The sequence below is a fragment of the Corapipo altera genome, unplaced genomic scaffold, assembly GCF_003945725.1.
Source record: "Corapipo altera isolate COAL_440 unplaced genomic scaffold, ASM394572v1 64, whole genome shotgun sequence".
Taxonomy (NCBI): Eukaryota; Metazoa; Chordata; class Aves; order Passeriformes; family Pipridae; genus Corapipo; species Corapipo altera.
Window position 1 is genome coordinate 7,823,774 of NW_020884893.1, and position 27,977 is coordinate 7,851,750.

The 27,977-nt window shown below is 40.4% G+C and overlaps 1 protein-coding gene across 4 annotated transcripts in view; it reads right to left on the bottom strand.

Moving 5' to 3' along the window:
• The window catches only part of DIDO1 (death inducer-obliterator 1), a 52,285-nt gene that overhangs the window by 10,229 nt on the left and 14,079 nt on the right, over positions 1-27,977 (bottom strand). For all 4 annotated transcript variants that reach the window (XM_027646172.1, XM_027646171.1, XM_027646170.1 and 1 more), the window contains exons 2-15: positions 27,074-27,269; positions 24,924-25,028; positions 23,535-24,432; positions 22,896-23,214; positions 19,970-20,182; positions 18,947-19,172; positions 5,711-6,158; positions 4,639-4,798; positions 4,020-4,136; positions 3,733-3,840; positions 3,129-3,264; positions 2,443-2,992; positions 1,419-1,572; positions 506-595 (exon numbers count right to left, since the gene is read on the bottom strand). In XM_027646172.1, the coding sequence (XP_027501973.1) occupies positions 506-595; positions 1,419-1,572; positions 2,443-2,992; positions 3,129-3,264; positions 3,733-3,840; positions 4,020-4,136; positions 4,639-4,798; positions 5,711-6,158; positions 18,947-19,172; positions 19,970-20,182; positions 22,896-23,214; positions 23,535-24,432; positions 24,924-25,028; positions 27,074-27,161 (3,612 nt within the window). In that variant the 5' untranslated portion in view covers positions 27,162-27,269. The remainder of the gene's footprint in view (positions 1-505; positions 596-1,418; positions 1,573-2,442; positions 2,993-3,128; positions 3,265-3,732; positions 3,841-4,019; positions 4,137-4,638; positions 4,799-5,710; positions 6,159-18,946; positions 19,173-19,969; positions 20,183-22,895; positions 23,215-23,534; positions 24,433-24,923; positions 25,029-27,073; positions 27,270-27,977) is intronic.

Below are 27,977 nucleotides of genomic sequence, written 5' to 3' on the forward strand. Positions count from 1 at the left end.
TTTAAGAGTCTACTGCTGTTCAATTTGTAATATTAAAACAGAATTAGGTGTCATTTTCAAAAACACAAATTACTTGTGTATCTTATATCAAACTAAACAGCCTGAGGCTCAAATAAAAAAGAAATGGAAAATTCTTAGTTTCATGATTATCTCTGTACACTGTGCATCACTTTTTCACTTCTGAAGCGATTTTAATATTAAAATCTATTACATAAAGGAAAGATAGTTATCATTTAATGTAAGATTTCAATTTCAATCTTCACTATTTCAAATAATAAACAGTATGAAGATTTGACTACTATGCAGGAGACAGAGATTATGAAGATTTACAGCTCGATAAACACATTTCTTCAATAAATCAAAAATTTAAAAGAAGTGGTTTTGGTAGTTTTCCAGGTGTGATCTATGTTAGTATTTGCTGTTTACTACTCTGTATTATAAAAAGTTGTCATTTTACATTGCTGTGTATTTCTTCTGGGTTTTGCAAAGGATTTTAAATGAATACCTTAGAGAGTGAAGATTTGAGTTTGCCAACATAATCCCAGACTGTCTTCGGTGAGATCCTCCCACCAATATGAATTGTATCTGGTAAATCCTAAACAAGAAGCATTACATGATAATATGAGAAAAACCACAAATGAAAATCAAAAAAAAGCAGTGCAGGTTGCCCCATCCCAGTAGCCCAGTGGATAATGCAAAATTATATTTAGTAACTTTTAGAACATAATTTTCTGATTTCAGACAGGCTGTTCCTAAATTCAGATGTTTAATTAGAATTCTAGTGAGCTTCCTGTCATGAGGACAGTGAGACTCATTTCAGCAAAAGCAATACCCAAAAGAACCACCAACCCTACTAATAAAATCCTAAAACACAAATTTGTGTTTGAAACTTCGTAACAGTCACATAAAATGCCTTTCAGAGAAAAAAGAGAAAGGAAAAGAAAAGCTCACTTATTTCAGTGTAAACCTTTCTACTGCCTCATTATTTGAATGTACACCCTCCCAGAACCATATCATCCAACTGGTTTTATTTGAAAGCTGGTAAAAAGGATGATATTTGTCATAAACAGCCAAACATAATTTTCTAACAGATCCCATCAGTGACCCATCTAGTGTGAGAACAGAACAAGGCATCCACTTCAAAGCACCGTCTCGAAAACAACAAAGCTGAAATAAAGCCATTATTCCATGTTAGATCCTAACATATTAAAAGACATTAGACTTCTTCACAGATTTGTGAGGAATTTTTAAAAGGCTGTGTTTTTTTCCTCAGCTACTTTTCCTGTTACTGAAGGGATGCCATTTACAACTGCTACAGTTCTAATATAACTCTGTAAACACACAGTGCCCCCAACCTTTCCAGCACCAGGAACTGCAGCACAGATCCTCTGCAAACACACACACACATCAGTGCTAACCTCACTAAGATAATCAAAGCACCCGGAGACTGGATATGCTTTAGTGACAAATTTGGCCACACTTTGCATGTTAATGAATCCTTTCCAAATGGTGTTGAGACGAGAGAGGAAGAGGGATGTGTCACTGTCCTGAGGTGAGCGTGGCTCTGCAACACTGCAAAACAAATCCAGACAGAAAGGTTACACAATGCAAATGAGGATGGACCCTTTTTTTTAAATTTTCTTCCCTCCTCCTACTGATTCAATACTTTCTTTTAAACAAATAATATTTTTCCTAAATTTTTAGGAAAATTTAGGAAATTTAGGAAATTGTTAACGTTTTCCATTAACTTGTTATTACTTAAAAACGCAACGAGTAACAGAAAATAAACTTGTAGCTGCAGACAGATGAAGAGATGCCAAAAGACATGACTTCTATAAAATTAAGTTACTACTATAACTGTTGTGATTCTGACTCCATAACAAACTAATTGGAATTATAGACTTCCCACTAATTAAGTCAAAAATATGCATCAGAAAGATTCTCAAGTAAAAGAATTTGCTATAAATAAAATTATTTCAACTGCAACTGCACTAGGATATACTCAAGAGTATTTGTTTTTACTATTATATGTACTCAGAATAGGAAAGAAATCCACTTCCTTCCAAGCTGATCAAGTGGTTAACTTAAGTTCATATTCAGATATAACAGTATTTTAATACAGGATTAAAATCTAGAAATGCCTTTAAACCATCTCTCCCAGTATCAATACACATGCAAACTTCTAAGTCTGCATAATACCTCCAGTTTTATTTCCCTGCTGAAACAGTGTAGAATCTTTGCTGTCAAAATACACTCATGCTCTGAAAATTCTACCAGCTAGAGAAGGCAAATGAGAGATGGGAAATGAAAAATGTGAATCAGGCTACCTGAACTTTAAACCTGAACATGCCTTTTATCTGGGGGAAAAGGGATGGGACATGGGGCTGTGAAGAGAACCACGGGAGGGATGTGGCAGCCTGGCTGGCTGTGGGGGATACGCACTTGATGTTGGGTGACTGATGAACCGCCAGGTATCTGGGATCTGGTGATGAGGACGGTTTTGTTAGTATGGATTTGGGGACAGTCATAGCTGGTTTGGAAGTCTCCTGTTTGGTTTCCCCTGCTGCTGAGACTTTGTCAGCTGCAGGCCCAGAACGCTGTGCTGGCGCCGCGGTCCCGGAGGAGCTGCTCATGGCTGTCCTGGGGTCTCTGCCCGAAACCGTCACGGTTGTGACAACTGGGCCAGCACAAGAGGCAGGGAAAGCAGAGGCCTCTTCAGGTACAGCAGAGTCTGTGCTGTTCTGGCTCTGGTTTGTAGGAATGTAAGTTCTTTCTGCAGTTGGCTGAGAAACTGTTTCTGCTGCTGGTTCAACATCGATGTCCATGGCGTCCTCAGCGATGGGCTCTTTGTCAGGCTCTGCTGCTGGGGCTGCTGCAGGACTTTCATACTTGGGCTGGAATTCTGGCTTTGATTTCTGCTCCACCTTTTTAGCAGAAGCCCCTGGCTTCATCTTCTTAGATGGCACCTCATCTTCAGATGCTGAAATCTGACCTATAAATTTATTTCAAAAGCTTGAATTACTATTTATCAATAAAATAGTTTGGAGAAACTATTTCAAAAAAACAAATAAACAACACTCTTAACGTAACAGTTCTTTTACTTTGCCCAAGGTCAGCATTGTAAATACCTGTACAGATTTTGCAGTTCAGGTCAAAAAGATGGGCTCGATGTTGACTTGTTGTATCCTTCAACATGCTGCTAAAAACATCTAGAGAAGGAGCACTGTTCACATTGGGTGCAGTTCGGGTTGACTCCTGCTGTTCCTAAAAGTGAATAAAGCAAAAAAATATTCCAGTTCATCATTAACGTCCACAATAAAGAAACATTTTGAAATCTGTTAATTAACTCCGGTTCTTTAAAATAAAAAAACCATTAAAGGCCTTGGTTAAGGCATATCATGTTAGACAGAGTTCTCAAATGATATTTGTCCTCATTTCATTCCAGAGTGCTTTGAAGTAGAGAGCTTATGTTCAGAAATAGATGATTTCTCTGTAAATTGACAGCAAGGGCTGAAAAATACACAGCATTTTTGAAATGCCTGCAAAATACGCTTACCATTGCTTGTTGCACTCCTTCACACTTAAAGAAAAATGCTCATAGCACACCTACTAGGCTGTGATATCCCTACAGTTTAATGAAACAATCTGCACTTCTGATGACAAATTTGAAGCCCTAGTTGCCATTTCTCCCCCTCAGTGTCCTCGTGCTGAAGCAACAGCCCCAGTACTTACATCAGAGTCAGACACTGGGGGAGAATCTTCCATATTGACAACTGGCACATGTTCCCGTTTTACAGCCGCTTTCTTGACTTCCTGAGATTTGCTTCGTGACTCCACCAACTGAGAGAAACAAAACCACAATGGTATAAAGTCCATATATTTAATTTATTATGTACTTTGTTATCGTTTGGCACATGGTAAAGGAAAAGACTATTGAAACCGAGCGTTATTGATTTAGTACAGGTGGTAAGGGTTGGCAAACTTGTATCTAAGGACACAGGGGAAATGATGTTACTTACTGCCTTAGCTGGTTTCTCTTTCCACACAGAGAGTTCTTTAGACAAAAGTTCTTCTGGTTTCATTCTCACTAGTTTTGACAGTGAGATTTCCTCACGAAGGACACGATGAAAAAGTCCCTGAAAACAGAAGAATTTTGCTCATTATCCTCAATAACTCCCAGTATAACTGAATAGGAATGTCAGAAATTGAACAGCCACTCCCCTGCTTCAAATCTACTGTAGAAATTAAAAGGTTTCAAGTGTTCTCTAGTGAATATTTTCATCTGTACCAGCAGCTGTTTTCTTCTTTTAAAGCACAGATATGAGGTATCCAACACATACTACAGAATGTCACAAGAGGAGAAATAGATGGAAGTCTGTATTTATTTTAAGAAAGTCATTCTCTAAATAAGTATTTCACACCAAATGCCCAAACTGAATAAATACCACCAACAAACAAAAGTAAGCTTTAAAATCCTACTTGGATAAAGCTATTGTTAAAAAGGTTTGAATGGCTTCATGGTAATATTTTATAGCTTAATTTGTAAATCTCTATCTTGAAGCTCTGAATGTTGAGGGTAGAGTCTGACACACCAAAGTACATTTCTGGATAAGTTTACTGTTTAAGAAAGTTCCAAACCTGGTTTTTGGGGTCCTTGAGATTGAACATGATGCTACGGTATTTACTCTTGTATCTGTTGTCTGTAACTTGGAACAAATTAAACATCTCCTTTTCAATATTGAGTGCCACTTTCCCCACTTCACTCTCTGTCATGACCAGGTCATCACTGTCGTTGACTCTGTTGAAAACAAAAGCAGGTACATGCAGTTATGTCAGGTGTGAATGGTCAGCTACAGTCACAAAAACGAACTTTTCAGAGCTGACCTCGGCTGCTTCCTCACCCAGGGAGGGTTCCAGACTCCTTAAAATGACACCTGGGAGCCAAAGTCTATTTCAGGACCTTGAACTCAGGCAAAATTTAATTATTGCCCACAGATGGCCATGGAAGACAAGGCTTTGGGAAACCAAGTCAACCTTTATTCCTGCTCTTGGCACTGCAGTCAGGAGAGGAGTTTCTCTGCCAGGAGTGACACAGGGAGCCCACGCACTTGAGTTTTGGTCCTAAATTCTCCACTGTGACCAGCATTTCCATTTCACAGAGCAGTGCTCTACGATAAGTCTTGATGGGTGGCATTACCTTTAACAATCATTGTGGGAAAATATGCCTTTGGTTTTTTGTTTCCTTTTCCAAGTGATAGTTGCCCACTGACCAGAATTTCTTGTTGATTTTTATGCTGGGAGCAGAGGGAATCTCTCCCTCACTGAGCCTTTAACCTTTCACTAAGATATTTCCTGTACTATGTTCCCTACAAATCTACATCTCCAACACCACCACTAGATTTTAAAACTCAAGAGCACCTGCATTATAAAAGCTTCTATGCTATAATTTAATTCTTCAACTGTAATTGCCTCAATATAAATGGGATAGCGAGGTTTCTTTTTTTAAAGGCTTTTTCACATACACATTTACTTTATATCACGATTTTTTATTTCAAGTATAAACCTGAAATGCCAATTGTACTTGTAGTAATTTGTAGCATAAATTCAATCCTTCAAAATTCTGTATCAACACATAAAAAAACCCTCTGCAGGCTAAACATTTACTTCTAGTTGTAGCGTCCTACATAAAATAAGTGCTTTGAATTCCCACCTCTTCCATAAAATTTCTTTCAGGGATCGTCGAATATTTTGCCGAATCTGAGAGTTGGGCTGTGACTGGACAGGGCTGGCTGATGCTTTTGTTTGACTACTTCCAGCTGCAGCTGACATGGAAGGCAGTGAAGGCTTTTTGAGCCCTCCACCCAAACTGGAAGATGGAGCTGGTTTCTTGGAAACGGAAGAGCCATGAGAGAGAGGTGACTGTTTGGAAGGAACACTGCCTGATGAAGCCCAAGGTTTCTTGGGAATGACACCTTTGAAACTTCCAGCAGGTTTCAGTGGTGGTTTGGTTAGTGTCGTGTTAGAGTAGGATGAGGACTTCTTGGAAGGCAGACTTTTGGGGAGAGAAGGTGACTGTTTCTCCATTATAGACACAACGGTCTTCTTTGATGCCAGGGAGGACTCTGCTCTATCTTCATTCCTTTTCTCTTCCCTTTGAGCTGTTAAAACAAATTGAAAAATACAATATTAAAGGTTTAACTTTATAACTTCCTACTCATGAAGACCAGGTACCAATCTATAAAGAAAAATCTGTCATATATCATCTCCAGAGAATAACTGCAAGCAGGCAGTTTAAGCTCTTTCCTCTCACTAGCTTTCTTAAAAGTGATTTTAAAAAACATGTTGACGTCAATATAGAGTTTTTTTGGTTCAAAATTTTGCTTACAAGAAAAATGGGGGGGAAAAAAGGCACCACCTTCAAAGATTCTGAAAGGGATTTCATGGTTAAGCTTCAAAAACTCTCACATGTAGAAAAAACAATAAAAATAAATATAAGGCAATACAACTCACTGTCAACATTTAAGCAGAAAAATTCTCATAGCATCTTACAGAACCAGTTTATCACAGAGGTTGACCTGATCACAGAGTCCATGAATTTGAAACTGCACTAATATTACCTTTAGTATTATTGAAGTTTGATAAACCTATTCAGTTCCTAGCTAAATTACAGATTTAGAGAATACTTAAACATTAATACTGCTGCTTAGGTTGTAGTCATCTAATTCCTACTATTCTCAAACTATTGCATTCACAGTATTCAGATTTTTCATTTAAACATTTTTTTTGTTACTAGAATAATTGATACACATCATACACAAGAAATTTTATGAAGTCTTAAGTAAAAGCTCCAGTTTTCCCACATGTTGAAGATATCCATCCATCCATCCATATTCTGGCACTGATAGGAACAATTCAACACAGTAAAAAAAGCCAGAAACACACCCCACCCTCCAGCAAACAAAACACCATTTACATCAGTCACAGTGGGCAAACACCAGCACAGAGATCTTGAGAGCTCAAACAAGGATGAGTTCTGAGGGAAACCACCACAAAGCAACTCCTAAAATAGTTGTTTCAAATCCTGTTGAAGGTTTTTAGATGAATTAGCCCACAAGCCCTGGGTGCAAAATGCAGGATACTTCCTGGGCAAGATCTGGGAGTTTTAACTTCCAGTAACTTCACCAAGGACCAATTTGTCCCCCTTCACTTTCCATATCTGCTGAGAGCAGAATTCACTAGGAAGGATCTAAACCATCCCATCTGTCTGTTGTGAGATGGACTTGAAGGGGACAAAGCCCTCCTGGGGGGTCTGGTTCAAGACACCCCACACACCAGCATAAGCTTCCAACAGAATCATCCCTCAAATTGGGGAAGATCTGGAATGTTTAAGGGACATGTGATACTCGCTCATTTCAGGAAGAAATGGCCTTGCAGCCTTAAGTTCAGGTACCCCTGGACATCAGCATATGCTTCCAGCAAAGATCATCCTCATGCCCTGGCCCTTTAACTGGTCCTCACTGCTGGCCCCACAGACACCAGTGGGAGACAAATCAAGAAATTATGCTGGACTTGACCTTTTGTAAGGTGAAATACAAAGGTGTGTGCTGAACTTCTGCTGGAACGCAAGGAGAAGCAGCAGGACATGCAGAAACACTGTATCTTTACCCTGATTTTTTTCCTAGAAGCATTTTACAACTGAGGATTATTTCTGGGAGAGATTTAACTATTTATTAGAAGTGTAAAATAAAACCTGCTGCCACAGTACATTAAACCATTTCACAGGGTGTGATGATTTTGCCATAAAGGAAATTACAACTATTACCCTCACCCTATTCTCACAGTTTTCCTTAGAGGCTGGCTGTGGTTCCTGTCTGAGACAGGGAGACCTTTCATATGACCCTCAGTGCCTCTCTGTATGTCCTCCCTCTCCCCTACCCCACTAACACTATTCCAGTTGTCAGGAGGACTCTAGCACTCCTGTGAGGGAGGAAGGGGATAAGGAACTACTGCTGATGTTTTTTGTTTGGTCCAATTTGGTCCCCAGAACCTGAGAAGTCACCAGCCAACCTATTTTGAGGTCAGTCTTGAACAGAGCAGAGGTGAATATCCAAAACGTGCGCACTAGTAACTCTGCAGGAATTACTCTACTTCCATTCTCTTTTTCCTGGTTTATTTTATCTTCTGCACAGAACAGTACCCTTTTGGGCAGGTGGGACAGCAGCACATTCTGTGACTTATCATGGAAAGGCAGGACAGCACAGCTCAGCTTTCAAAGCAATGACAGGAAATGTCAGTTCTCAGCACTAACACATTCAGTTCTTTTTTGTTTACAGCAGAAGTACAACTGTAAATTTGTACTTAATCCTATATCCCCTCTTTTTAATGATTAGTTCAACATACTTAACAAAAACTACACTGATAAAACTAAAAATAGCAGAACCAAGATGTATTATGTCCATCAGATGTTGCATATGAGAACTATACCCACACCTCACACCTTTCTGATACAAACAGCTATATCACAGTAAGATTATGAACTCGCAAAATAAATAAATAAATAAGTAAAAGGTACTAGTACAAAGGTAGATTGAAGTTCCCAGGGTTGAAGGTCAGTCGAATCTGTAAGGTCCAAGGAGATGCAGAGGCATCCTTTACCTTTAGCCTGCCAGGTAACATCATGACTATTTAGAAAGGATTCTAAAGGTGTGTAATTCTGTGCTTCTTTAGCCAATGGAAAAAATGCAAATAGTTCATAAGAGTCATGCAGGCCAGTTTCAAGCTACTATATCCCAATTACAGGTGTCTCCCCAGCAGGGCTTGTTGACTAGAGAAGTGGATGGTAGATTCTGCATGTACTAAGTCACACGTGGCTCCTTCAGTGCTTCAGAACTACCAAAGACCTGCCCAAAGGGACAGGACACAGCAGTATCTTAAGGACACTGTCCAAGAGTGTGCATATTTTGATAAAGAACCCAGGCTACTTAAATCCTACATATGCAAATAACCCGTGACAGCTGTAGATGAACCTCATCTCAACAAACCCTCTTACACTGGTTTGACTATGAGAAACCAGAATTTTTGTCCTATCAAGTTTTGGTTTTCAGTGACAAGATCAGTGTGCTGACACATAATTAGCTGAAGGAACTCACTGTGTCCTTACACAGGTCTTGGATCCAATGCCCAGGAACACCCAGAGGATAGTGGAGAAGGAGCAGGACTGGCTCTTCGGGTGGCAGCTCACCCTCCTACTACTGACCAACCCCCAACACAAGCACAGCCCAAAGCTTACAGCACCTCCTGACAGGAATGGGAACATTGCTGGTGTGCATTTGGAAGCAATAACATATATGCTTTTTCCAGAGAGCAGTATTTCAACACCAGGGGAATTTTACTTCTGAACAGATGCCAGGGTTGTTCAGCAAATGGATGGGACACATCATGGACCAGGGATTCCCTCAGACCATGATTTCAAAGTGCTCGGCCGTGAAGTCCCCGGGCAGCTTGAGGAGAAGACACAGTCAAAGCTACTGTACACACCAGTCATTGTATTTTATAATGTGAGGGTTTGGTCCTTTCCATCAGCAGCTCCAGTGTACCTATAATAAATGCTCTTAAACAAATTTAGAATAAAAGGATGAGAAGAACACTGAACATCAGCCTACCCCACCCAAGAGAATAACAGGGAGTTCCACCACAGGCAGATCAGTGCCAGAATAAGAAAATTAGTGGCTCTTCTACTCAGCACTTTCAACACACAGGTGAAACTCCTTGGTTTGATGTTAGAAAGTAACCATTAAACTATTTAAAACAAAACATTAATTCCTATTTGCCCCATTTTGTCCCATGGGCCACTTGTTAAGACAGGAACCAGAACCTTACTGACTGGAGAGAGGGGTGGGCAGAAGGGACCGAGGTCCAGGTGGAGCTGAGCCAGCTCATTCCCAGGGTGAAACCCAACGGATCCTCTGGCAGAAATCAGCGCATTCCTCCCAGGCTTAAGAAATAGCATTACTGTGGTACGTTCACTACAGACAGCAGTAGAATCTCTCCCACCAGATGTCAACAGACACAGAACCCCCCCCCCCGAGGAAATTCCCTGTGCCATAGACATTACAACACACAGCAGGACAGAACTGCCACATCATCTGCTGTACAGACGAGCCCGGTGCTTACAGGTACTTGTGAACATCTCAACACGGTGTCTCAGCAGTGCCATGCAGTTGTGGAAGCCCAGTTCAGCAGGATTTCCAGTGTAGGGCTCCTTAGCTTTGCATGAAGGATTTGCAGGCTCGTATCACAGTCCCTAACTGACAACTAGAGGCTGTTTTACACCACCAGCATCCATATTATCCAAAGGAAACTTCGCTTCCCCTCTGATCTTTTAAAAATATTTCTGTATAGCATTCAAGTCTATTCTGGTTCTTCTCCCTTTCCCTCTCCACCCAACCTTTCTTTGGAATAGTAGCTTTTGAAAGCCACTTCAAAAACTACCCCACCACCACCCCTGGTTTCTATTTAAATTATCTCAGTTGTCATGAGCTGTTTTACTAGAGACATTATTTAGTATTTCCAGTTTTTAAATACCAGTAGAAATGTGTTATTCCTTTTCTCTGTATAGTTTTAAAATTATTCAAATCACAGTTCTTCAAAAAACTTTAACTTCTGGCTCTAGCTGACACTAAACCTTTTAAATGCAGTGTAGTTAAACCACAGGCTGTTACACCTGAAGAGCCCATTTCACAATGACTGCTAAGGCTGGTTTTTGCTGTTTTAACTTTTTTTTTAAAAAAAGATTACAGCTACTACTGCAAACATTAAAAAGACTGCTGTGAAATATATCTGGCAGCCATGAAAGCTGTTACAGAGTACTATGAGAAGTTTCTGTACAGAATTAAGATTTTGGCATAAGGCTGTTCATGCCCTACTGTCTCTAGTTCCACCTTAACGTTTCCCTGTGTTCTCTTCCATCTACGTTAATCTACTTTTTTCTTCCCCCAGGATGAAATTCCTCCAGGTAGTGTGTGAGGAGCCAACGGCTGCATCGTGTCCAGCTTGCACAGGACCATCCACAGCGGGAGCACAGGCCCAAGGGAGCAGGATGTCGGGAATCGATCCCTGGAGGAGACACTGCCCAGCACAGAGGCAGCCCAAGCACGTGTGGGTTTTACTGTTCCTTTTCAGACTTCTCCATCACTAGAGTTTTAGGGACAAAACAAAACCAAAACCCCACAACTAACTTTCAGGCTTATGCACAGTATATGAGTTTGTGTGGCACAACAGTAAGAAAGCTGGTAATTAACATTTTTCTGTAACAATAAAAATAAATCTGTAAAATTCCACAGTAGGAATAACGAAACCTAAGAAAGAGAGAACAGCTCCTTGTGATCAACCTGCCCAAAAGTGGATCATTTACTACACTTTGAAGGATTTGCATGTCCTTAAAGGAGGAGGGGGGGTAAAATCACACTAATGCAGCATTGCAGCTGTTAAACCCCCCAAAATACCTGTTAGAAAGTACTGACACAGCCTGTATAAGGCTGGACAGCACTGAGCAATTATGTACTGTGAGAAGAGCTGATCTTCACAGAGAGGCACCTGCACTGGCCTTCACAGCAGCTCACCCAGCTGAGAGGAACGCGGGTTGCAGAGCCCAGCAGAGGCAGTCAGTCACCTGCTCAGGAACTGCCCTGCCAGCACTCTGGGTGTCACACACGGCTTGGCCTCAGAAGTCCCGCTCGGTCCTGTGGCTCCTCTGGCTCAGACACAGGTGGCTGCAGTGGCCGTCCCTGCGCCGTCGCTCCAGCACTGCCACGTCCGGTGCGGGTGTAGGGGAGGTGAGGGCAGCCTGCCCTGGCACAGAGCACAGCACAGCAGCACAGGCTCCTGGCCTACAGAAGATGAAATAACTCTCCTGTATTCACCAGTTACCTAAGAACTGCATTTCTCCCCTCTGTAAAACTGCTGAAGCAGAGGATGGGCAGGATTTGTCAACCTTAGAACTGATGTTGTTCAACAGCTTCCCTGTGCCACTCAGCCTTGTCCTGAGTGGACTTGTCCACGCAGGTGTGGCCCTTCCTCCGTGACTTGTGACAGAAACAACCTGAAGAGAGCAGAATTTAACCAAACCCCGTCACCCCGATGCAGAGGCTGACACCAAACTTTAATCCACGATTCTTCCGACGTGAAATCTTTTGATGCATTACCCAACTTAAAAACCTGAACGAAAGACACGGGTGAGCTGGTGCTTTAGCTGTCAGTCCTAAAGCACTCCACAACGGGAAGCTACTTACCAGCTCCGAGCCGTCCCCCGGGAGCAGCTGTGCCCAGGCCCGGGCTGGGGCCGTGTGTCGCAGCCGCTGGGTGCCCCTGAAGCCCCCTCTGGTGGCACCGAGCACCGGTGCCCGCGGCTGTGCAGGTGAGGGGCTCTGGAACCGCTGCAGCTCCTCGCCTGTTCAACTGTTCTGACACCTGCTTTTGCTGGACTTTTGGTAATTTCCCTCAAACACAGCTTACTGCTAGTTCTAACTCAGAAGTGTTGAACTACTCTTAAAGCAGTTTCAGTGTTAGTTTTCCCTGGAAACTGCCCACAGGTCTGCTTCCACTTTCAAGACACAAATCAGTTTATTGAACACTCGTAGCTGAGGTGTGCCTGCCCTGCTGCTGTTCTCCTAAAGACTCTATTAGCTCTAATTTGCACTGTAATTAAGATGCCTGTGTGCCAAGCCTTTACAGTCAGGCACACTAAGAAATTAAACCTGTCTTTAAAGTAATTTAGGAGACTCAGAGACAAGAGCTTGCCGTTTCTGTGGTGATTTCTCTGCATTCAAGCCAACCTGTAACTTTAGGCTCATGCAAATCTGTACCTTTGACATACAGGCTTTGTTTTAATCTACATGAGATTACATTATCTGACCTGTGTTAGACGACTGCATTTTCAATACTACCCCACGCCCCGAGTGAGAGAGAGGCACTATGTGCTGCTGCAAAAAAAGGGCTTATTTTCCAGACTGTTCATGGATTGGTATCATCACTCCTTGCAGGGACAGGCCATCTTCAGGTTCCAAGTTCAGCACAGATCAGACACAGCAAATCAGCAGCAGACTTGACTCAAAGTGCAAGTGAACACCTCAAAAAAACCCTTTTATTTGGGGACTAGCAAAGAACTTTTTCACTGGCTGTGCAGTCAAGTGACCAAGTTCAGAGAACTGAAGTAAAATTAGTAAAAGAAAGCAAAACAGCAAGAGGGTGGTGAGTGTTTTTAATCAAACTTTCATCACTTTCAGTGCTGATGACAAGAGTTAACCACCCTCATATGCATAGTGCCTCTGTAAGTGATACCAGGTTTCTGCCCCCCAACCCTTCCCCTCAGCAATGGTTCCTCACTGAAGCCAAGCACCCCTGATGGCAGGAGTGCTGGCCTGCTGTCTCCAAGTGCCTCGGGGGTGTTGGGTGCTTCAAAGGCAAAATAGGAACATGCCAGGAGCAGGGACCAGCCTTCCTAACTTAAAGAGACAGGGCAAAAATCTTCACAGGGCTGAGCCACAGGGCAGGTGTAACATACCTTGCAGAGCAGAGACGGGGAGCTCCAGCAGTTCACAGCCAGGAGATGATAATGGCTCCCCAAGGATCCCACTGCTCCTTTTAACTGGCTGGGTCCCAGGGGATGTTGGCTTCAGCAGCCACTATGGTCTGCCTCACTCCACAGGCAGGGCTCAGGCCCTGAGCCAGCCCCTGGGCCAGCAGAGCCCCAGGTCAGCACAGCCCTGCCAGCGCCACGATGGGAGTTCAGCACTGGAGCTGCCGTGTTACACCAGCCACTCCTGTACTATGACCCTTCCAAAGCCAGAAGTTCTCCAACATGAATTCCTCAGAAGTTCTGGCAGACTCATCTTGGGTATGCTCGTCATTCATTATTTGGTCTTGCAGCAGCCTTCCTGAAAACTTCTCTAGTTATAAAGGTTTAGGTCAGGCCTACACACAGGGCAGCCACATGTCCAAGAAAATGGCCAGTAACAAAATAAATGTTACATTTTATTTCCCTGATACTATTCAATACTTAGTGCCTCTCAGTAGGGACCTACATTGCAGAATACAGTATTAAACAAAGACACCTTGGCTTTGTAGGAGTTAATTCAGGTGCCAGAAGCAGTTCAGTTATAAGAGTATGGAACCTGGCAGAGCCTAGTTTTTTCCATGGGGTAGCAGTCAAACCCAGAAGGCATCCAGCTTAACTACAATCAGTCCCTGCAGACAAACATACGTATGGCTTAAGAAGTAAAGTTTAAGTAAAATATATTTTAACAGTTAAGTTAAACCAAGAGCAATATATCCACATCCACTGCACTCAACTGAGTCACAACTTCAGCTGGTACAATCTTGCCCAAAGAGCAGCAGCCTGTGTGCAGACAAAGCTTTACTTTCTTCTCTTCACAACAGTACTTACAGCTCCCTACACCAGTTTCACACTGAGCCATAACTCCTGTCTTTACTGCACTCTATTTTGCCCCTACTCTCTTTAGAGTGGTATGTTTTCTTTCTTTCCTGCTCTTATTACAGAGAGGAAGAGAAACAGATACAAGAAAAAGCATACATAAGTGATGCATGCTATAATCCTGGCATTTCAATATGCACATTTTCTGTTGGTGGGGTAACCCAGTATCACTGTATTCCCTTTACAAAGTCTCCATATTTTTTTAGAGGTGTACAGGAATAAGGAGTCCAAGATCTTTAACTATACAAGCAAACACTATTCACTTTGTGAACAGCTTGAGTGCAGAAAAGTTCAGCTGCAGAAGAAATGAAAAAACCTGAAAGGGGATAACAAAAGGCAATTTTTATCACCAGAGTCAGGGCTCCCACTTCCAGGAGGTGGCAGCGTTGTCTCTTCATAATTCCCCACTGGAAACCAGGAGCGGGATCACAAACACTGTGGTTTTCTCTGAAGGAAACAGTCCCACTCATCACCAACTTCTGTGAAATACTGGTGTCAAGTAAGATATTACCATAAATCTCTATAAATTCACACTTTCCCTGTCTGCAGTTATGTAAACAGAAGTTTAGAGGTTTGGTGTGACAAGTGCTTTTTACTCTGAAGTTCTGCCACAAGAACAATGGGAAATACATTTAATGTTAGGGTTTTTTAAATCTAATAAACCCTGCTCAGTCTCCTGTATGCTTAGTTGCTTTTCTCAATAAAAGCAGTTAAGATGTTTTAGCACCTGAATTGAGTAACTTATTAGTTCCTGTATTCTTTTTAAGTCTAATAAGTCAGGTGAACTTCAAAGTGATTAAGTGGTACACTTATGATTGGTTAGTTTAAAAACTGGGATACTGCAAATGTTTACCTTCTTCCCCTCCCCTTTTGGATATATTTTCTATTTCAAAACTGCAGATACATTTGCTGTTGATTTCTATTTGAGAATTAACAGCAAAAATACAGAAAAAAAATACTATTTTCCAAGTGTTGCTCTGTCAATAAAAACCTGAGTTCAAGTGCTTCAGACACATCCACTGATGCTGCTGACAAACACCTGCATCAGCAAACTTCATGTCTGGACTGTTCCTTTTCTCCATTTCCACTGGGCAGCAGTGAATGCAACGGACAAATTTTGTATTAAATGCAATATATGACACAAAAGCCCTCAGGAGAGCCAAATAAGCAGTGGACACAAAACTGCTTTTATGGTTCCTTTGTGTAAAAAAGTGTTTGTATCATGCTGCTTTAGGCTTGTGCTCTGCTAGTGTAATTAAAGATAACACTTCTATTATTCTAGGATGTCAGTCTCCAAGCAAAACTGACACGTTTCAGAAATCATGCTGGGTGGTGCTTCCCCAAAAACACCACAAAGATCTTCCTAGATAAACCAGAGCCTGGTTTGCTTTTATCTCCTGTGACATGACCTGAATTCTGACCCTGACAAAGTCAGGATTTCTACCACAACATGGACCCCTGAATGACATTCATAAATTTCAACAATCCACACACTTGCATCAATTTGGAAGACAGGATGACTTCTGAAATTCAGTATAAAAATATATTAAATGAATTCCAATTTTCCTAATGGAAGTAAAAGTGGTTCTTCTGAAAGGAAATGTGCCTCATACCCAATTGCCTCTTATATGTGTAGTTCAAATACTGCCTGCAACTTTAAAAGTACTTGTATTTAATATTCACTTATCAAAGCAAGTTCAAGGTATTTCCCACTCTAGTTACTAAATTAATCAAAGGGATTATTTTCACTGGGCACATAAAGATGGCAGACAGTGGGATTAACCAGGCACCAAGTTTTGGTGTACAAAGTCACTTCCAAGTACAGCCCTAACTCATCCCCCTAAAAAGCCACAGGAAAATTAAGAAGAAACACAAGCTAATGGAGTAACAGAAGAAAAAAAACCCAACACTGTTCTGAATAACTGCACAGCACTAGCACTAAATATCCCTTTTTTTTTTTTAATAAATGCAGAGAAGGTTGGGAGAAGAAAAGTGGGCCTGGTGGTGGGCTTAGATGCAAATATACTACATGCTCCTACCACCCAGTACTTCTTTAGGAGTGGCTTGATTTTCTTCTTGGTACTACTTAACAAAGCTACTGCCTCATGTAATAACAAAATCCCTTCATCTGACAAGTACAGAGTAAATGTATAAAGTAAATCCATGTCAGAAATGATAAACTGACTAATGGAAAGAGTATTACAGAGAGTAATTCTCTAATCATGTTAAGTTTCCTTAATTCCTAAAAGGCCTTGTGCACTGAAGTTGCAAATAAGGATTTGCTGAACATGGCTGGAAGCTCTGGGAGAACACACAGCACCTGAAACACTGCATTTGGAAGGATCCCATCCTTTGCCTCCTCTGGACTGCAAGTCCTTCATAACCAATGTTCAGAAATACTCATTTCTAAACAGGGAGTCACTTTAAGATGTGCCTAAACCAGGTTATATGTTTGGTCCAATAAATGTGTTTTCCTTGGCAGATTAGCTCAGACTTAAAGAGTTCTCACTTTTAGATACCTGAAGAGAATTGAGAGGACTCTCATGAATTTCCCTAATGTTGTAACTTCTAGGTTTTGAACAGCTTATAAAGATTTCTTAAATAAATAAAATCTGGTAGAATACTCTTGTAGATGATGCACTGGCAGCTTCTCAGGAAGATTACAGTTCAAATTCAACCATTAAAAAGCAGGACACATTTTTTCACGAATATATAAGACTGTTTAACTGGGCATTTAGCACAGAGTCCCCACATATCAGTGCAACTTACCTTAATAAAAGCAATCTCAAGTTCTTCCTTGCATTTGGTATGAGAGTTCTTCATCACACAAACTGGGTTGTTCTCTGTTTGTTACTAACACATATTTTGGAACCAATTTAACTATTTAGCTACAGGAATCCGGTTTTCTACTGCAATTGGTTAAATCTGTAAAACGTCCAGTGTGGTAAAACTTTAAAGCAACCTCCCCAGAAAAACCCTCAGTCTTTGTGTCTCAAAACCTGTATTCCTGTCTACTGAGAAAAAAAACAAAGTGAGATGGTTCTATGGACACCTCTAATTGTATTGAATAGTCTTTCTCTCCTAATTTTACTTTTGTTTAAAACAGTATTTTTTTTTCTGATAAAAAAAGCTAAAGTTTCTTTAAAAGAATCTTAAAAAAATGCAGGCTAATTAAAGTATGTACCTTCAGGGAGTTCACTATAAAAGAGGCACAAGGCCTAAATAACAAAATACTTAAGGAAAAATTATAACCTGATGGGGGCAGACAACATTAAAATATACCTGGTATGTCTACTACATACTATGACAATGAACAGAAATTTAAGTTGGTTGGTGTTCCCTCAATGTTTAAAAATTGTAACTAAAAAACCTCATCTTAAATATGACTTAAAAACTTATCAGTAACTTCACATATAAGTGTTCAATAACTAGGTTTACTTCTGAAAATAAAATGTAAATTGGTTGAGGTGTGGTTACAAAGCAGTGGGAACTGAATTTCTGAATTCATTAATCTTCAAGTGAACAAACATGAGACACCAGGTCGTGTGGTTGTAACTGTGATACATCAGATGGAATCTGATGTTTCATAACTGCATTATAAAACTACTTAGATGAAGTCAATCAAAAAGTGTCATAAGCAGAAGGACTTCTTCAGCTTTCAAAGCAGTATTTACTTACCTTCATATGAGTTACAAGGATGCTATTCAAAACCTGCAAAAATATGCAAGGCAATACCTCTGCCCAACATCCACTTGAGATGTGTTCTTGTGTGTGTGGGTAACGTGTGAAGTATGAACAGAGAAACGGAAAAAAAAAGAAAGAAAAAGATAAAAAGAGTCCTGCCTCCCCCCAACATAAAAGTAAAGAATGGTCCTTAAATTATTTCATGTAGGGAAGAAAAGCAGCAGGAATATACTTGACAGTTAAAAGCTGTTTGCAGAAGTGTCAAGTATCGTTGGATACCACGTTGGAGATTTTTCATTCTCGGCACCAGACACTGAAAATGCAAGACCTGAGAGACAGGTGCCAAATCTAAATTACAAAAATACAATTCAAATTAGTACAGGCAATTGCTGATTCATGGTGCACACTGCACGGCCTTCTGGTAAAACTTAACACAAATGTATCAATACTTACCTTCCAGATTAGAAACAGATACTGTCTCTATGGGAAAAATTTCAAGCTTAACCATGTAGTTTTCATCCAGAAATCAGCTGGGTAGATCAACAGGCTCTTAATCATACAACTGTCATATGATACAAATGAAACTTCTAAAAGTGTCTCTCATTTGTGTGTATCTGTGTGCGAATCTTTGAAGGTGGAGAAAGGTAGCTTGGTGCCATAGTAAGGAAAAAAAAAACCCAAATCCTACACTCCCTAGTCTTGCAGAGCCAAGAATGGATGGGTATTCAAAGAAAATATGATTATTCAGGAATATCCCTATGCGATACATACATTTGAACAACAGTGCAGGTGAAATGGCAGCAGTCCTTTCAGGCTTTACAGCATTGTAATTATGATCGCTGGCCCAGGACGGTGTCACGGGTTCTGCTGGTGGCTCTCTAGCAACAGGTTGAGTGTTTGCCTCAGTCTTGGCCACTGTCACAACAGTCTTCTTCATGTTCACCTCTCTTTTCTCAGGCAATTGTCTCTTTTGGTTGGAAAGTGGTTTGATACTCGCCTGTGTAATTAAAAGAAGTTTGATTACTAATAATCATCGAATATATTATATTGTATTTGACAAACAAGCAGAGATATAGTTACACACACACAGAACAATTTCTTTTAGAGTAAACTCCTGCAAAGAACCTGAAATGATGTAATTTCACATTCAAATTTATAAAGCAAAGCTGATATACAGGATAACTTTAGGAAAAGGGAATGGTAAAGAGACCACTTCAAAACAACAGAATTTATCAATAGATTGGAGGGTATTTGTTTGTTTCTCTGAAAAACCACCATCTATTTTTTAGTGGTTTCAAAAGTAAAAGACTCTGTTTTCATCTTTGTTCTTCACAAAGCACACATACAATACAGTCATGTTATTACACAATTCACAGTAGTTCCAAATTACTGTCCAAAACCCAGTAATTTAGAGTTTAAAAAAGTAAAATTAATTTGAATTAAATTAAAATAAAAAATATGTACTTCTTATACTTTTTTAAAAGGTAAATTAATTCAGAATTAATTCTTTTTTTTAAAGTGCATTGCCATCTAGAATACACTTGCAAGCAACTATCCCCATCTAGAGGCAATTATTAAGATTGTTTTTTAAAAAGTGATGGGAAAATATTTTACTGTCAAGAAGAATTAAACAATGTTGGTACCACAGAAAAAGGCAAGAGAACAACAAAAGAATAATAAAAAGCTCCTCTTCAATGCAGGACTTGGCAATTTCACTTGACTCAAAACAAGAGAGCACAGAAAAAAGCCACCGTGCTTCAGGACAGCTGTTCTGGATCAGGAACACGAACTTACCTGCTGCTGAGATTTTGGCATGCCAGGTTTTTCAGATTTTGGTTTGATCTTCTCTTTAGGTTTTGGTTTTGCATCTTTGCCAGAACTCAGAATCTTCATGGTGGCTGCAGCGTGTTTGAGAATGCAGTCGTTGCTGCAGTACACGGAGTCGGGCTGAGCCACGTTGAAGCAGCCGGGACCGATGCACTTGGATGCACCAGGAGCTTCCATCACCTACAGGGAGAAAGGGAGTGAGCTCAGCCTTCAAAGAGGAAATCACAGGAATGTGCCTTTGGAACATGGAGAAACGCTTACACACCGTATGTGCAGCCTGCAGCTCTGCCAGTGACCTGACAATGGCCAGTGTGAAAGCAGCTGTCACTCAGGACACAACAGAAACAACCCACACAAAGGTAAGAGTTTCGCTCTTTGAACACGTTATTTTCAGAACGTGCTGCATTGTCAAGTTGTTAGTCTAGCACTGAACTAAAGGAGACTGGCTTCCTAAATTTTCAAATCTCATAAGCACACAAATGCTTTTTTCCTGATCCTCTGCATCATGTGAGAGATCTCCTCAATAACTCACAAGTGGTTTTTCCTGAGCAAGGTCTCTAAAGTGCATTTTATTCCTATATCCCCATCAGCTGCTGTCCTCAGCCATGCACATGTGCAAGAGGAAGCACTCAGCTATTCAGGTGTAGAGATTATTCTTGCTCTAGAGATTTACCAATTTTAAATGTAGAAGACTCCAACTTACATTAAAAAAATAAAATTCTCCCTGATAACTTTCCACAGCCTCCTACTTCTTACACATTTAGAGCTTTGCACATGCAATTTCTATTTTCTTTTACTTCAAAATTGTTCTCCATTTATTACAGAAGTGTTACATATGAAACACTTCCTCTTCTAATGTTAAGATTCAGAAAATAGCACATTCCTTGAAAACAGGGTACATTATGCCAAAACCCAGAAATAATTCAAAGCCCTTTAGGCTCCAACATATTACCTCTGGATATTATGCTTTAACTTCTCTTCTAGTTTACTCATAAAAGTGACACAACTAACCTAACAACATTCAGAACTACTGTAGTTCTAGACAGCCTCTCCCCATCAACAACCTGTCATTTGTAATTACCAAAAGTAAGTTTTTCATTAATATTTCCAGTTAAATAAGTATTTGCATTGTGGTTTTCCCCAGTCAGTCAGTAAGCTGCAATCTGATAAAACCTGGAATTTAGAATTTTCCCCAAGAAATTGTTTATGCTTTCAAATACTTTTCAATCATGTACACATTTAGCTGATAAAGAATTATCAATTCATGTTCCCTAAAAAACACTTGAAGCTTATGACTAACTGAGCTGCCATTTCTAATTAAGGGCATTAACTCAGATGGTGACAAAACTTTAAGTGTTGATATCTGTACTTAGAAAATTTGTTGAGTTTTAATCACAAACCAAAACTCTGCAGCTATAGGTGCTTATGGATAGCAACCAAAAGGAGTCTTTCTCAAGAATTCTGATGTAAGAGAACAGATAAACTGAGACTGTTCAGTCACTGTAACAGATTTTATAGGAAATAGCAATGACCTTTACTGTCCCATAACAGACAGGGAATTTCTGCAGAGTGATGCTGCTTTATACAAGTTTTAGAAGGATTTTAACTGAGGTATGAGGGACAGTGTGGGCTGAAACACACACAGATGTGACAGCTCACTTCTCTCAGAACATGGTACCACCTGGCAACCACGAGTACAGCAGTTACATTCCACTGTCAAATGCCAAAAGAATACCTAAAATACAAGCAGTTCTTCCACAAGAGGCAAGGAGTTAATGATAATTATGTTTCTCTTTCACTAACAGAGACATGGCCAACACATCCACCTACCTGGTCAGCACAGAAATACCAGAGATACTCAGCAGCAGAGCCAAGGCCAACAGCACTGGACTCTCAAAAACTTTTTTGTGTGTACAAAGAAGTACAAATATGTTTGAAAACATTTTTGAGAACACTGTTTTCTGCACATTTATCTTAAAACTGGAACATTTCTACATTGCACTCAAACTGTTTTGGTCTGTACATTAATCTCACAGTGCTGCTATGGATGGCTCTGAGATTTATTCTAGGGATGATTTCAAAGCTTAAAGATTAGACATGAAAGAATAAATTCATAGAGAAAAACTACAAACTGCTGTAGCATTTTAACAGCAAATTCACTAAACATGTTTTTCCAGGCACAGTAAGAAGAAAAGGGAATTGTTCAAGATGTTGGCATCACTACAGCAGCTCAGGCAGGACAAAGACACTGTAGCATGAAGTTTTTTTAATTCATGTGCATTGAGCTGAAGAAGCTTCTATGCCTTTCCCAATGGAAGTTATTATTACAAAACTTAAACTTATTTTAGATTTTTGCAATAATTCAAGATACATATATTTAGATTAAAAAAGGCAGTATAAAAGAAGTCCCTACTCGCTAATAACCTAAAGCAGCATCAGGACAAAAATCAGAATTCAAAGACTAATTGGAAGTACAGCTGGAATTAACTTCGACAGGCACTTGCCAATGTTAAGTAAAAAGTTTCACTATCATTGGAAATGTCCAAAGTTGTTTGAGATTATTTCAAAGACCGTATAACCCAGTCCAGACTTCTAATATTTTTATTAAAAGAATACCTCATTATTTGACTTCCAAAACAGTATTTAGAAAGGGCTGAATAGCACAAACTATTTCCTTACCCCTACATAAAACTTTTAAATCCCTCACTTGAAACTAACAGTTGTAATTCCATAGAACTATGGATAAACTTCTGCTAAACAGCACTTTAGTGGGCTGTTCAGCTTCATGTTTAGCTTTAAAAAAACCACTTCAGATTTATAGCTCTACAAGTAACTCATTGTCTCAATGTACTCTGTGAAACATTAAAAATAAGAAAAAACTTAAAATACTTACAGGTTGAAATATCTTTAGTTTTTTCTTCCCACTTGGATTTGCAGCTTTTTCAATCCTACCCTTGATCCCTTGGTCCTCAACTGATTTTTGTTCAATTGTTCCTATGCTCGTGAATTCTGTGCCATCCACATTTCCTTGCTCCGCTTTCGCTTCCTGCTGGTCTAGTTCTGACACAGGCTCATCCTGTCCCTGGAGAATGGTGCAGTTTGGACAGATATAGTCCTCACCATTCCTTTCCAACAATCGCCCTCGAGCCTCAGAAATACCCACGCAGTCACCATGAAACCATTCCTCACATCTATCACAACAAATCATAAACCTGGAAAAAACAAACAAACAACCCACCAAGGAACAGTAAAACACTGTGAAATGAAAAGACAATTAACATTCAACAGATATTTCAAGCAGCAGGACGTAAGAACCCCAACAAAGCACCAGTGCACTGTTCTGCCTCACTGGTCACTTCTATATTCCTTTATCCTCGTTTAAGTATTTGTTACAAACTCCCCCCCAAACTTCAGCAAACCCAACAGCTCACTTAGATGTACTCAAAAAGTAAGCATGAGTATCTGGTTTCCTTTTTCATCACAGAACAACTCCAGCTCCTTGCACTGTGTCTCCAGTGAACCCTTTGCCTACCTGTTGTTATGAGGCTGACGACAGATACAGTACAGAGCGTTTGGGTCGTAGATCTCGGACTCGGGTTTGCTTTTGGGCTGTTCTTCAGGCTCTTCATCTGTGGCCCCCTTGGCACCAAGGGCAGGTTTTTCCTCCTTCTGATCCTGGACATCTTCAGTGTCTTCCTCAGACACAACCACCTGACTTGCAATCTCAGTGCTGTCTGCAGTCTCAGGCTCCTGCTTGACAGGCAGCACAGACTCAGTCTGCTTTTCAGCTGGGACACCCCCTGTTTGGGTGGGATCTCGTTCTGAATTCTTTTTGTGGTTCTGTACATCCTTCAGTGCAGGTTTCTGTTCAACACGTTTCTTTCTCAGTCGATTCTGGAGTTCCTTTAGCGTTAACCCATCGCTATCACTGTCAGAGGTAGCATCTTCCTCTTCCTCCTCTTCCTCCTCCTCTTCTTCCTCTTCCTCCTTTGCGCGTCTGCTTTTAGGGCTTTTCTGATCCTTACAACTCCTAGTGCAGATCCTCCTAGTGACAGGTTTCGTATCTGGGGTGCTCTCAACACTATCTTCAGAAGCAGTTTCGGCATCTGTAGCTGGACCAGACGCTGCCTCACTTGAGTCTTCCAGAGTAGCAGGAGCGCTCCTCCTCCCTCGGCGCCTCACTGTGGTAAGGAACTCCTCCACCCTCTCCGTGCGCTTTGGCTGCCGCCCGCTCCGCCGCAGGTTCAAGCCTTGCTGCTGCTGTTGGGGCTGCTGCTCACTGGAGTCCACGTCAGCATCTCCTGCCCCCTCTCGCTTGGCAATTGTGGTCCTTCGAAAGCCCCAGGTTTTCCTGAACTCTTTACTCGTGGGTTTGATAGACTTTTGTTCCTCCTCATTGCTTTGCTCACCTTTATCATCCAAAACCGATGCTAAAAACAAGGGAAGAGTTACTAAACCAGTGGTGAGGAAAGATGATATTCCTTAAAACCTTTTTTTCAATGTGTTATTTCAATGTGTTATTTCAGGCATTGGAATGGGCTGCCCAGAGAGGTGGTGGATCCACCATCCCTGGAGATTTTTAAACGCAGATTGGACGTGGCACTGAGTGCCATGATCTAGTAAATGGACTGGATTTGGACCAAGGGTTGGACTCGATGATCTCAGAGGTCTTTTCCAACCCAATCGATTCTATGATTCTATTTATCTCCACCTCATGTTATGACCCTCAAAACATAAAATGTTTTCTTGTGAATGCAATGCAACAGGAGTAGCAATTAAATAGATCACTGATCACCGTGCCAATACAATCCAGCTATTACAAACTCTTTGTTACTTAAAAATATATGTATATACATGTACACATGTACAAAATGCATAAATAACCATATTTTCTGCTCAACTGGAAAGGAAGAACTCTTACCAGGAGAACTATTTTCCATGTTGTCAGTATTAGGTTCAGACTCTAATGGTTCTGTGTTTACAGCTTGTTCCATAGTACGGGCAACACTGTCCTCCCTCTGAAACGCTGAAGAGAAACATAAGGTTCAAAACTCTGATTCAAAAATATTTACCAGCCTAAGTAATTATTAAATATTTTGATATAACCTCGTGACTTATTGTAACAAACACTCTACTTGTATTTCAAGCCACTGATGTTCTTTCAAGACATTAAGTTACAGATTTGGGTTTGGATATTGTACTGACATTTTATTGAGTAGCCTTAGGATTTCTGACATTTCTCAAAAAAAAACCCCACACCTTCATGGTATGAACCCACTCCCTGGGGTTTGTCTGGGAGAAAAACTCTATGGCAGTTCCACTCCTTACATGGACATGGGAACAATGCATGCCCCAGTGTCAAGGAGCACAGAGCAAGGACTCATCCAAACAGACAGTATGGACTCAGTTCCCTTTCCAAAAGTGAGGATGGTATTTGATAGGAGTAACATTCTCTGGTAGAATGGAATGATTACCACCAGCAGATCAGAAACAAGGTAGAACCAACAGCCAGTTTTAGAAAACTTAAAGGTACTGCTGCTTAGATAATACAGGTTTTCCCAAAGAATAACAAGCTCTTGGATTTTAAACAAAATGGAAATACCCTAGCTTTCCTTGTTAAAATAAACTAGGTCTATGTCTTGCCTGTTAAACAGTTTAGCTGCTATTTTTAGGTTGTTTCATAAACACTGGTGGGTATTCAGGTTAAAGCAACACTTTACCTTCACTATTTCTCTAACAACATTTATAGAATAAGAGGAATTATACAGAAAAGAACAAAATAAAAATCTTCTCAACTCTCTGCAAAAATCTGTGTGGACTGAAACTTAAGAAAGGCTGTTCCTTGACATGGTTACTTACAAAAATGTCTTCAGCCTATGTGATCTACCAGAATGACCCCCAAAAAAAGAACAGATTCAGCAAAGAACGTCCAACTGCTAGAGATGGAACCACAGCAAAAAGAAAATCTGTGCTGACAACAAGGATCCTTTTTTTTTCAAAATTCTTTTCCAGCACACGAGGAGACTCTCAAGACAAAAGAAAGTTAGACAAATGTAGGATCTGCATTTTAATTAACTGAGGAATAACCTGGTTTGAACAAGTATTCAGGGTATTTCAGATGAGCTGCATGTCATGGAACTGCTCCCAAACCCAGCAGACACCGAGTTCTGCAGCCACTGCAATCCCACTGCTCACATGAAACTGCACTGTGCAGTACTAAGAACAGCTCAAAGAATGGCCTAAATATGAACAGTTATTCAAAAAAAAGAACACCCCAGGAACGTTTCTGGAGTAGTTATATGTGTATCCCCAGCTAAGGAATTGCAGAGGTAAGCCAAAAGTGAAAATTAACAGAATTCCTAATTAACAGGTATTTCTAACAGCTGTACAGATCATGGATGCAGAGGCATCATTCAACAAGCTTCTCCCAGGCTTGCAGTGGATGCTGGGGATAAATGCCTCCTTATTTCATATACTGTTCTGTCTTCACACAATCCCTCTGTAGTCCAACCCCTCTGCTTCCAGTATTACATTTATTACTGCTACAAGAGAAACTTGTAACAGGCAATGCTATGGAAACATAAACATCCATGCAGATATGTTAAAAAAATTAACACTTCAGTTGTAACTTCGGTATTGCAGTGGGATACTATAAATGTCACTGTAAAAGCAGTAGAACATAAATTTAAATAGTAATGATTACTTTTAACATTACAGACAGAATAAAAAGTGAACTTTAAGCCTGCAGTACACAGGTAAAAAGCTGAAACTGATTCAATCCAATATGAAATTCCACTAAATTCCTCCATAAAAAAAAAAAATCATTAACTATAAATTTTTAGTTTGGTTTGTTTTTGTTTTTAAACAGCACTAAAATTATATTCACACCAGAAAGGTTAGAACAGAAGTAAGGGAACAAGTCAAAACAGTTAATGTTTACATCTTTGTTTACCCTGGAAGATGAGGAAATGCTAAAAGCTGCAAGCAGAGGTAATCCAAATTCTGAGATTTAAATTCCAGATACAAAGTAAAGAACTAAGAAAGCTCTTCCATGTGCTCTCTGTGCTTTACCTGACACAGCATTAGAGGTTCGAAGGGTTTCTCCTTGAAGGGCAGAGCCAGAGGAGGGCAGCACAGGATCAGAGTCATTCAGCATCATCCATCCAGCACATGCTGAAATTCCTGACTCACAAGTGCCAGCCCGAATCTCCAAGTTGTCAGCAGGTCCAAATGCTGATCCAATCAATCCTCTTTTTCCTGCTGGTTCCTGGAAAAAAAAAGAAGGAGAAAAAATAAGGCACTGATATATTTATTAACTTATCTTACCACTGTTTACCTCAATTAAGAACTGTTTTGCCTCTACTACATTATAAAGCAAATTCCATTATTTTGTCTTCTCAACACTTTTGTCCTTTCAGAAAAACACTGCAACTGGAAAGAAAAATCAAAGTAAAGCAATAGCACCTCCCCACTTACCCACAGCTGAGACCTTTGAAAGAAATACAAAATACAATTGCACTCCCATGAATTTGTTCAGATCCCATTAAGATTTTCAGAAAAGTAACAAACTGTAATCAAGAATCTATTCCATGTACAGCACTTAAAAGCATGCTGAGAGTGGAATTTACAAAGCTCATACTGTGCAATGAAAATACAGAAATGTTTTTAAACTCCATCAGCCTGGCCTGGGTTGCAGAGGGCAGATCTACTGGTTTATACAAAATTTTATGACAGAAGACACTGTAGCTTTGAGCACATGAGCCTGAACATCAGTAGGAAATGCCTGCATTAACCCAAAGTACTCTACCAGGCTACAAGAACACTGGAAAAGGATCTGGGAGGAAGAGGAGGACCAGCTGGACAGGATGAACTGGACTGTGAAATTAGTGAAGGCAAAAGAACAAACCAGAGCACAGAGCCTGTGTGTCAGCATTCTGCAGTTAAAGATGCAGGGGAACATACACAGCAGGTGTAG